This window comes from Bison bison, unplaced genomic scaffold (assembly GCF_000754665.1).
Source record: "Bison bison bison isolate TAMUID 2011002044 unplaced genomic scaffold, Bison_UMD1.0 scf7180017864097, whole genome shotgun sequence".
Taxonomy (NCBI): domain Eukaryota; kingdom Metazoa; phylum Chordata; class Mammalia; order Artiodactyla; family Bovidae; genus Bison; species Bison bison.
In genome coordinates, this window is record NW_011494669.1 from 1,348,693 (window position 1) to 1,360,276 (window position 11,584).

The window sequence follows — 11,584 nt, forward strand, 5'->3', positions numbered from 1 at the left end:
CTCTTTCACTTTCATCAAGAGGCTTTTTAGTTCCTCTTCACTTTCTGTCATAAGGGTGGTGTCATCTGCATATCTGAGGTTATTGATATTTCTCCCAGCAATCTTGATTCCAGCTTGTGCTTCTTCCAGCCAGCGTTTCTCATGATGTACTCTGCATATAAGTTAAATAAGCAGGGTGACAATATACAGCCTTGATGTACTCCTTTTCCTATTTGGAACCACTCTGTTGTCCCATGTCCAGTTCTAACTGTTGCTTCCTGACCTGCATATAGGTTTCTCAAGAGGCAGGTCAGGTGGTCTAGTATTCCCATCTCTTTCAGAATTTCCCACAGTTTATTTTGATTCACACAGTCAAAGGCTTTGGCATAGTCAATAAAGCAGAAATAGATGTTTTTCTGGAACTCTCTTGCTTTTTCCATGATCCAGCGGATGTTGGCAATTTGATCTCTGGCTCTCAGTAACTCTTTTAGCTTTTGTCTTGGGAGAAATTCTGTCTCTTGATATGATTTTTCAACAGCCTTCTCCACTACTGTATTTATATTTCATTAGCTTAGCCCTTCCACTCCTGTTTCAGGAGTGTTTTATTATCATCCCTGCAGACTTCCCTTGCTGTTGTTTAAACACTTGTGTTTAAACACTTGTTCCATTTTTTCCCCATGGGCAGGCAAACGGAAAAATGGTGATTGCAAACGCGACGGAGATATACCAGAATGTGTGCTCTGCTCAGAGGGGAACGAGTACACAGACAAGAGCCATCATTCTGACAAATGCATAAGATGTAGTATCTGTGATGAAGAACATGGTAAGTGTCTTAAAAAAACATTCAAAAGGGACAAATCATGGTACTGCATGTAGCACCATGTATAATACAGTCAGAAACTGGGACCTATGCTAGGGCTATGTCAACATACAGGAGGGAGAGGGTGGGGCTGATGGGGATGAAGCAGGATCAGGTACCCAGTGAATGAGTGGTCTGGACATTTATGGGTCAACTCTAGGCAATTCTTCCAGATGTAAGAGAATGACTAAATGTAAGCATGGTGAACAGGACCCATCAGCTCTAACCAGAATTGCAGGGACTTTCTTTCCTGCCTTGATTTATGCTTGTAAAATGACTTTTGTTCTTAGCCAGAAAGAGCTCAGAAGCCTGCAGATACAAGGACACAGAAACCCAAGAGGTGGGTGGACTGCTCCCCATTTCTCTGAGGATCTGGCTTGTCCTGATAATTACTGTTGAGGACCTGAATTTTCATGGATATTCCAGTCTATCTTGAGGGTTCAGATTAAAATAAAGCAGAAGTACTCCCAGTTTTGTTAAGAAGAACATCAAGAACCCTCTGGACATAAAGCTTTTCTTGTCCCTATGCGGGCTCTAAAGCAGTGTTTCTCAACCCTAACTGTATAGTAGAATCAAACAGTAAGCTATAAAAATTGCCCACATTTAGGTCCAATTTCAAGGGCTTCCTAAGTGGCTCAGATGGTAAAGAATTTGCCTGCAATGCAGGAGACTCAGGTTTGATCCCTGGGCCGGGGAGATTCCCTGGAGAAAAGAATGGCTACCCACCACAGTATTGTTGCCTGGAGAATTCCTTGGACAGAGGAGCCTGGTGGGCTACAGTCCATGGGGTCACAAAGAGTTGGACACCACTGAGTGACTTTCACTCACTCTCTCACTCAGGTCCCATCTCAGAGCAATTAAATCAGAATCTCTAAGTGAGGGTTTTGGCATTGGTCTGATTGAGTAGGTCTGGGGCAGGGCCTGACCGAGCTCCTGGGTGATGCTGAGGTTGCTGATCTATAAGCCATACTTTGAGTAGCCAGGCTCTAGACGAGAACAGGGGAGCCATTTTAAGTACAGGTGGGATTGTCTAGGTTGCTGGATTGTCTGTGTGCTTAAAACACTGCTAGATGATTTCAGCTCTTTCAACCTGGGATTGTCTATTTGGCATTTAAACGCTAGATATGTTACTAAAGGTTTGATGGTTTGATTGCTGATGTCAGCACTGGATCTCAAAACCGCATGCTGCTCCTGCCCATCCTTTTCATTGTTCATTCATCAAATTGAACCAATTCATCAAATTGGTATTCTAGGGCTAGAAGTGGAACAAAACTGTACTCGGACCCGGAATACCAAGTGCAGATGCAAATCGAACTTTTTTTGTAACAGTTCTCCGTGTGAACACTGTAACCCTTGCACCACGTAAGTTTTAGTCTTTCTCTGGTTAAAACAGTAGGTGTATCTTGAGAGAAAATGATTTCCTGAAAGGGAAGCAGCACTGGCTGAGAGTGAAGAATTTGGGTTTTAATCTTGCTTTGACTCCAAGAAACTAAACAACCATTTTTTCACCCAAACATCCTGTGTCTAAACATTTATTGAACACTTCCTGAGTGCTTGATTCTGTGCTGGCTGCTCAAGCCATTGATGTATGCAGACGCATGCCTGGTCTTGAAGATCTAAGGCTAGAGGCAGAGAGTGTCAAGGAAGATGATGGTTATTATGTCCAGACCATATGGTTAGACTTGTGTTCCAGATTTTGAGTTATATAGGAAAACCTTTGAACTCTGGGGGATGGGTAAAGATATGACACATGGCTTGAGTCTTGAAAAAAGGAAGGAAAGATACTTACCTGGTGTGAACAGAAAGGACATTTCAGGCAGGGGAACAGCAACTGCAACAAGGCAAAAGGAAGCTCTGGAGAACAAAGGACCTGGCTGGAGTTTAGGAAAGACTGAGAAGGAACCAGGTCAGATCATGAAGGACCTGTCTTTCATGCTAAAGTGCTTGATTTTAACCCAAAGATAGGACACCTGATTGTAGGTTTCACTTTTCTTCCGATTAATTGGGTGATTTTGAACAGATCACTTAACCTCTCTGCACTTTGGTTTCCTCACTCATTTTGTTGTTGTTCAGTCGTTAAGTCGTGTCCGTTTGCGACCCCATGGACTGCAGCATGCCAGGCTTCCCTGTCCTTTACTATCTCCCAGAGTTTGTTCAAACTCATGTCCATTGAATTGATGATGCCATCCAACCATCTCATCCTCTGTCGCCCTTTTCTCCTCCTGCCCTCAATCTTTCCCAGCATCAGGGTCCTTTCCAATGAGTTAGCTGTTTGTATCAAGTGGGCAAACTATTGGAGCTTTGTTTTCAGTATCAGTCCTTCCAATGAATATTCAGGGTTGATTTCCTTTAGGACTGACTGGTTTGATCTCCTAGCTGTCCAAGGGACTCTCAAAAGTCTTACCCAGCACCAGGGCTAAAAAGCATCAATTCTTCGGCACTCATACTTCTTTATGGTCCAAATCTCACATCCGTACATAACTAACGGAAAAACCATAGCTTTGACTATATGGTCCTTTGTCAGCAAAGTATTGTCTCTGCTTCTTAATACGCTGTCTAGGTTTGTCATAGCTTTTCTTCCAAGGAGCAAGCGTCTTTTAATTTCATGGCTGCAGTCACCATCCGCAGTGATTCTGGGGCCCAAGGAAATAAAGTCTGTCACTTTCCATTTTTACCCCCATCTATTTGCCATGCAGTGATGGGACTGGATGCCATGATCTTATTTTTTTGAATGTGGATGCAAATAATACTCACTTGTCTTATCAACATCATTTCTGTGACAATCAGATTGGGTAGTATGTGCTGTAGAAATTTGTCCAAGCTCACCTAGTTAGGGAATGGGCAGAGCCAGGTTATAATTCAGACAATTTGTCAGTATTTGGCTGTCTGAAGAAAATCCTACAGGAACTTCTTGAGTGCCCTAATCACTAATTGATATAAAAGAGGAGGCCTTTAAGGGGCTAGCTAAGTAGACTCCATAAGCAGCAGGCTGGGCAGTGGGCTATTGTCTGACCATTTAATTGCTCTATGACTGTTTTGAAATTGCTTTTGGAAATTTATAATTTTACGTTTATTAGCTAATTAAACTTTATTTTTATGTCTATTCCATCTTTTTTCTCACATGTTGATATTTTAATGCCTTTTTTTTAACCTCAAGGTATTTGTAACCCTAAGGTATTTTTAACCCATAGTCATTCTTTAGGATATTTTTCATCCAAACACCCAAATTATGTCATGAATTTGCACCAAGTAGATGCTAAAAAACACTAAGATCATGTCATCCGATCCCATTAGGCATGCGTGCTTAGTCGCTCAGTCATGTCTGTCTCTTTGCAACCCTATGGACTGTAGCCCACCAGGCTTCTCTGTCCATGGGATTCTCCAGGCAAGAATACTGGATTGGGTTGCCATTTCCTTCTCCAATCTGGTCCTATCACTTCATGGCAAATAGATGGGGAAAAAATGGAAACAGTGACAGACTTTATTTGCTCGGACTCCAAAAATCACTGTGGATGGTAACTGCAGCCATGAAATTAAAAGACACTTGCTCCTTGGGAAAAAAGCTATGACAAACCTAGACAGTGTATTAAAAAACAGAAACATTACTTTGCTGATAAAGGACTACATAGTCAAAGCTATGGTTTTTCCATTAGTTATGTATGGATGTGAGAGTTGGACCGTAAAGAAGGCTGAGTGCCGAAGAATAGATGCTTTCGAACTGTGGTATTGGAGAAGACTCTTGAGAGCCCCTTAGACAGCAAGGAGATCAAACCAGTCAATCCTAAAGGAAATCAACCCTGAATATTCATTGGAAGGACTGATGCTGAAGCTGAAGCTCCGATACTTGGGCCACCTGATGTGAAGAGCCAACTCATTGCAAAAGACCCTGATGCTGGGAAAGATTGATTGCAGGAGGAGACAGGGATGACAGAGGATTAGATGGTTGGTTGGCATCACTGACCCAATGAGCATGAGTTTGAGCAAACTCTGGGAGATGGTGAAGGACAGGGAAGCCTAGCATGCTGCAGTCCATGGGGCTGCAAAGAGTCAGACACAACTGAGTGACTGTACAACAACAACAAAATGCTAATCTAGAAATATTTGAGGGAATATGTTTGCCAGAGATGCAAAAATGGATAAAATGTCCCTGGATTTATAGTATGTTATTGAAAATGATCAAGGAATCAGTCCATCAGAATTTTTGAATTCCCTCTGTATTTTTTTCTAGGTGTGAACATGGAATCATTGAGAAATGCACACCAACGAGCAACACCAAATGCAAAGGTTATTATTTCTTTTTATGATTATATTCTCCTTTCTCCCAAACTCACTGTAAAATATGAAGAAAAGGCAATCCATTTTGACTCTTTGAGTACTTTGTTTTCATCTTTTTTTTAATAATCTTAAGAAGTATGTACTTTCATATATCATGTACAATGTTCCTATCTACAGGATCCAGATCTCACGCAAACAGTTTATGGGCCCTCCTGATCCTCCTCATCCCAATAGTTCTAATAATATACAAAGGTAAGCTCTTACTTCATTCAAATGGCAGGTTGAAGTGACTTGGGAAGTCATTGTTCACAAGAATTCCCTTCTGTCTTCTACTTGTAAGAAAGCTCCTACCAGGTAGCAACTCTAGTATAGTTAAATTCCTACTTCTAAATGCACCCCTGAGAGCTGATAAGAATAGATGATATTATCCTTCAGCTACTGTTTCTGAGCAACCATTCTGGGGCACTGATTGGGTATTCCCATCCTCCCCATGAACAAGGGTATTTTCATTTACACAGCAGCCAAGTTGGCCAAGAATTAGAAGTAGTCCTTGACTCTACATTGAGATCATCCCCTGCATAAAGAGAACTCCAAGAGCAAAGGGATTGCAGCAGACACTTGATAAATTCATCCCTCTCTGTGCCTCTTCTCCCTTGTCAAGACCCCATGTTTTTTTTTATTATTTATCCACTTTAAAGACTGTGGCATACCTTTTATGCAAGAGTTACTTAGTAAAATCATCAGGTAAACCAAAATTTGGAATACTTGTAATTACCCTGGGCTTCCCAGGTGGCTCAGTGGTAAAGAATTTGTTTGCCAATGCAGAAGACACGGGTTCGATCCCTGGGTCAGGAAGATTCCCTGGAGAAGGAAATGGCAATCTGCTCCGGTATTCTTGCCTGGGAAACCCCATAGTCAGAGGAGCCTGGTGGGCTACAGTCCATGGGGTCACAAAAGAGTCGGACACAACTTAGCAACTAAAGCAACAACAATAATTATTCTAGAAAACTCCCATTAGATCATTCATACAACACATGGCAGAGCCAACTTTTGATAACACTGATACATCCAATTTTTCCTTTCTGTTGGAACAAATCACTGTTTCTCCAGGTCAGCTGAAGATAAAAAAATTGTCTTGCCTTGAGAGGTTTAGCTGAAAATATAAACTCAATGTTTAAATAATGCCACTTCCCAGCAAACTGAAGTCAACTTTCTGTAACCTATGGCTTCTGTGTCCTGCTGTAGCCATGTCACCCAGCTTCAAGCGAGCGAGACAGAGTGGCGATGGCCACACAGTAAGTCAAAAGCCAGCTTCAGGCTACTGTGTGGTAACTGGATGGCTCCATTAAGATGTGGCATATCAGGACATTCCTAACGGTCCAGTGGTTAAGATTTCACCTTCCAGTGCTGGGGGTGTAGGTTTGATCCTGGTTGGGGAGCTATGATCCTACATGCCTTATGTCCAGAAAACCAAACATAAAACAGAAGCAATACTAGAACAAATTCAGTGTGTGTGTTAGTTGCTCAGTCGTGTCTAACTCTTTGCGACCCGAATGGACTGTAGCTCACTGGGCTCTTCTGTCCATGGAATTCTCCAGGCAAGAATACTGGAGTGGGTTGCCATTCTCTTCTCCAGGGGATCTTCCTGACCCAGGGATCGAACCCAGTATCCCACAATGCAGGCAGGTTCTTTACCATCTGAGCCACCAGGGAAGACTTAACAAACTCAATAAAAGACTTTTAAAATGGTCCACATAGAAAAAAAAATTTAAAAAAAGATGTGGCATATCTCTGTACCACTTGACTCAGTGGGATGGAATTTTCAAAATCAGGACAAATAGGCTTCTTTTGGTGCTTGGTTGCTGTAAATTTTAGTGAATGAATTTCTCCTTTCTTCTCATGCTTCTCTTAGTATGAGACTTTGTTCTGTCATGCTTCCTACAAGGCTGAGACCTGAGTCTGATAGATATTTCTTGGATCTTTCAGTGGTGAAAAGTCGAGAGAGGAATAAAAAAAATGATTATTGCAACTCTGCAGCCTCAAATGATGTAAGTGTTGAAATGTGCATCAGCTATCCTAAAAAAATAGTCATTCAGCTTTTTACTTGTTACTTTTTAAAAATTAATTTATTTTAATTGGAGGCTAATTACAATATTGTGGTGGTTTTTGGCATACATTGACCTGAATCAGCCATGGGTGTACATGTGTCCCCCTACTTGTTACTTTTTAAAAAGCAAACCTTTATGGTGCTTGTGTGTGCATGGATTAGAGGGGCATCAAAAATGAATTAAGATATGGTGCCCAGTTTATAAGAAACTTCTATACAAATAACATACAAATAAATTCTTATTAATAAGTTCTCACTTACACAAAGGGAGCTGACAAAAGGATGTGGCCAAGCGTCCACGTTCCATGTTGATATTATTCATGAACAGAAATGCAGAGAGATATCCTTTCCCAGAGCATGGATTCAACATGCCCAAGCAAAGAGATTACTCTGGAAGTCCACACTAAAGGCACAACTCAGCTCTCTCCAGTCACTTGTTACCTTATCTGTCACCGTATCTTTTTCCAACATGGAATCAAAGCCTGTCACATCGCTAAAAAAAGGAGTTCCCTGGTGGCCTAGTGGCTTTCAGTGCCGTAGCCTGGGTTCAGTCCCTATCAGGGAACTGAGATCCTGCAAGCCGTGCCCAAAGGAGGAAAAAAAAAAAAAAACAGCCAAAGGTACAATGGGGAGAGTGACCTGCTCACCTGGTAAATATTGATTTTCTCATTTGGGGCCAGTGGGATTTAGGGTTCTTTAAATCAATATAGTACAAAATCATTTCAACTTAAACTATGTTCTTGTGTCAAAAATTCAAATCGTTACAGTAAAGAAAATGTTAGAATGATGTTTACTATGTTGTTTTTCATGTGCCTGTACAAAGAATAATCTCAGCACATTTCACAAACCCTTAGGTTTCTTGCCTCTGTAAAAAATGAACCATTATTCCCTTCGTTTCTGGTTAGGCTGGAACATTTCAGAATAAAAATTTGAATGGTGAAAGAATCCTCCTTAGTCATTTAGTCTAATTGTATACATCAAGTAAGTGTACTTCCTTGAGTATTAAGGAAGAATTGGAAGATTGCATTTAGAGTATTCTAAATATATTTTTATTTCCCTCTCTTCTTCCCTCTGTTTTTGTTTTTTTTTTTTCCCCAGGAAGGGAGGCAACTGAATTTAACAGGTAAGATTTTTATCATTTTGTTTGATAGAGATGGCTTTCTTGGGAGTAACAGGCTAATTTTGCAGTTAAAATAATGTTGTAAATTTCAGTGGCACATTGTGGGGTCTTGCTATTCCTTGAGGCTGCACTTCTTCCTGCTCACTAACAAGGGTTTCTTAGGCAGTGTGTTTAAATTTATAACTAATGCTCATTATTAAAAATAAGTCAGGTAACATAAGATGCTATATTCTTAAAGCTTTGTTTTCCTTCACAAGCAGTTGGGTATAGTGTAGAAGAACTCTGCCTAAACTCCTAGGTAATCTGAATTGTAGACTCAGTTGTATACTTACTCTTGGTGTATCCTAGTTCCAGTGAGTCAGTGATAAGATGGTCATAAACCCTTGGCCTGCCTTTTATATTTGTGGATCATTGATCATCAGGTCCATGAAGGCATTAGAAATGAGCACTTCCAGCCCTCTTATTATATAGATGAGAAAAGAAGATGCAGAGATGTTATGTATCTTGCCCAGGGTACAGAGCAAATTACTGGGGACATAGAAGGAGCTGGGATAAGAACTCAAGGTTGTTTCTGTTTTTATTTTTCCCCAATTGGCTCTTTAGATCTCTAGGACTTACCCATATTCTTAAGTACAGTAAGAAGAGAAATAACTATGGTTTTTCAAAAGTGGGAATTTTGTTTAGAAAAACAAATTTTCAGAGACTGTTCTCTATTTTTTAGATGTTGACTTGGGTAAATATATCCCTAGTATTGCTGAACAAATGAGAATAACTGAAGTTAAAGAGTTTGTTCGGAAGAACGGTATGGAGGAAGCCAAAATAGATGATATCATGCATGACAATGTCCATGAAACAGCTGAACAGAAGGTCCAACTGCTCCGCAATTGGTATCAAAGTCATGGGAAGAAAAATGCATATTGCACTTTGACTAAAAGTCTCCCAAAAGCTCTTGCAGAGAAAATTTGTGACATAGTCATGAAGGACATTACTAATGAACGTGAAAATGCAAACTTGCAAAATGAAAATGAAAACTTGGTTTAAAGTGAAAAACAACTAACTCAGTTCTGAGAATATACTAAATATTCTAAATATGTTCAAATAAGTTCTGAGTAGCTATAGATATTGCTTGGCTTGGCTTTTTACTGGGTGTGTTTTCTTTTTTCATTTATTAGATTTGTAGAGCTAATATATTTGCTCAAAGCTATTTGTAGGGCTAATAGCTTTTAGCATTTCATGATTCTGCTTTCAAGGATTTTTAAAGTCTAGTTGGGGAGATGAATGCTGGTGAGAGTAAATACCCATGTTCATCTTCTTGCCTGTTAAGTGTCTAAAAAAGCGTGAATTCAAAGATTGAGATCATGCTCAAGTGTGTAACATATGATCCTGTCAGTGTGAAGGTAATTAATGTATGCGAACACACATGCCTATCCACAGGTTGACCCCATTCCATGAATTAGTCGATGTGATCAACTGCCTCTAAATTACCTCCCCAGCTCCACTGATAATTCTAGAGATTTTGCCATATTTATAAATTTTGTTTACACCTTTGAGAGGAGTATATTCAGGGAAAAACCTGCACATATCCTCTGTACGTAAAATTTAATAAGGATTAAGATCTTTACACAGATTATTGCACAAATAATCTTTACACAGATTATTGGCCTTTCATAGTGAAATATTTCCATTTTGGATTCACATAGAAAATGCAGACTCAGTTATAATGCTTGAATATTTTATATTTGTCACTTGGATCAAATAACCCACTTCTTTCTCAGGTGTCAAACATTTTGATCAGGAAAGAATTATTAGATCACTGTCATCTCTCTGTTTTCACCTTGATGTGCATCCTGGTAGACTGTGTATCCCCAGACTTGAAAGGACTTTCTAAGAAACACTGAATGATTCGTGAAAAACTGGGGCTGCCCTTAGAAACATCTAGCTTGGTTTGGAGAGACCAGCTGCTCTTATGGAAGGTAGCTTTGTGGCATATCATGAGCCCATGTCTATCATCAAAGCTGATAAGATAGATTCTTATTTTGTTCCATCCCCCACAAAGTACTCAGTAACTTGCCATGTGTTCTCTGTTAGTGTAAAGTCAGCTTATACACAGCAGAAGTGAAATCATACTGCTGCTGCTGCTAAGTCGCTTCAGTCATGTCCGACTCTGTGGGACCCCGTAGGCGGCAGCCCACTAGGCTCCCGAGTCCCTGGGATTCTCCAGGCAAGAACACTGGAGTGGGTTGCCATTTCCTTCTCCAAGGCATGAAAGTGAAAAGTGAAAATGAAGTCGCCCAGTCATGTCCGACTCCGCAATCCCATGGATTGCAGGGCTCCTCCATCCATGGGATTTTCCAGGCAAGAGTACTGGAGTGGGGTGCCATTGCCTTCTCCAGAAATCATACTAGGTGTTAAGAATTGCTTCTGTTGTTTTCTGTAGCTTCTTAGACAAGCCCCTCTCCCCACTATCACTTCCTTGCTTTTACATTTAAACACTTTTGAAAGTTTGTATTAACTGTGAATGTTAATAAATACTATTTATATTTGTATAGTTGTAAGTTATAAGCTGAAGCAGATGCTCCGAACTACCTAAAGAGCTTCCATTGATGGAAGATGTTTTCTCTTTATGTCTGGAAATAGAAAATATAAGTAAAAATATTTTATTAAAATCATGTTTTTGGTATTTCTGGTTATCTCTTTTTTGGTGGGACCTTGCTTTTTATTTTCCTTTTTTCTATTTATTACTAACTGTAACCTGTTCATTAATCTTTAATCCATTCTCTGATCTCTCAGGAGCTATTTCCTTTTTAAAGGCTTTTAGTGGTTAAGTCATTTCCTCCATAGGCTGCTACTCTAAGAATATATCTCCTAAACAACACATAATTACTTATTATGTGAGGACTTACCATGACAAGATTATATATTAGGCACTAGAAGTGTTGCATACTGACACATGTAAGTGAAATCTAGAAAAATGGTACCGATGAACGCATTTGCAGAGCAGGAATAGAGATGCAGATGTAGAGAACAGACGTGTAGACATAGGCAGGGAAAGGAGGGTGAGACAAATCGGGAGAGTAGCATTGATATATGGAGAAGGCACTGGCACCCCACTCCAGTACTCTTGCCTGGAGAATCCCATGGATGGAGGAGCCTGGTGGGCTGCAGTCCATGGGGTCTCGAAGAGTCAGACACGACTGAGCGAATTCACTTTCAATTTTCACTTTCCTGCAGTGGAGAAGGAAAT

General features: G+C 40.3%; 1 protein-coding gene across 1 annotated transcript in view; it reads left to right on the plus strand.

Annotated features, from left to right (window-relative positions):
- FAS (Fas cell surface death receptor) overlaps nt 1-11,020 on the plus strand; it is a 35,511-nt gene extending 24,491 nt beyond the window's left edge. Inside the window, exons 3-9 of the mRNA XM_010838504.1 lie at nt 665-802; nt 2,092-2,200; nt 5,067-5,122; nt 5,291-5,365; nt 7,100-7,161; nt 8,319-8,343; nt 9,062-11,020. Coding sequence (XP_010836806.1) covers nt 665-802; nt 2,092-2,200; nt 5,067-5,122; nt 5,291-5,365; nt 7,100-7,161; nt 8,319-8,343; nt 9,062-9,381 — 785 coding nt within the window. The 3' untranslated portion in view covers nt 9,382-11,020. The remainder of the gene's footprint in view (nt 1-664; nt 803-2,091; nt 2,201-5,066; nt 5,123-5,290; nt 5,366-7,099; nt 7,162-8,318; nt 8,344-9,061) is intronic.
- Nucleotides 11,021-11,584: the final 564 nt, after the last annotated feature.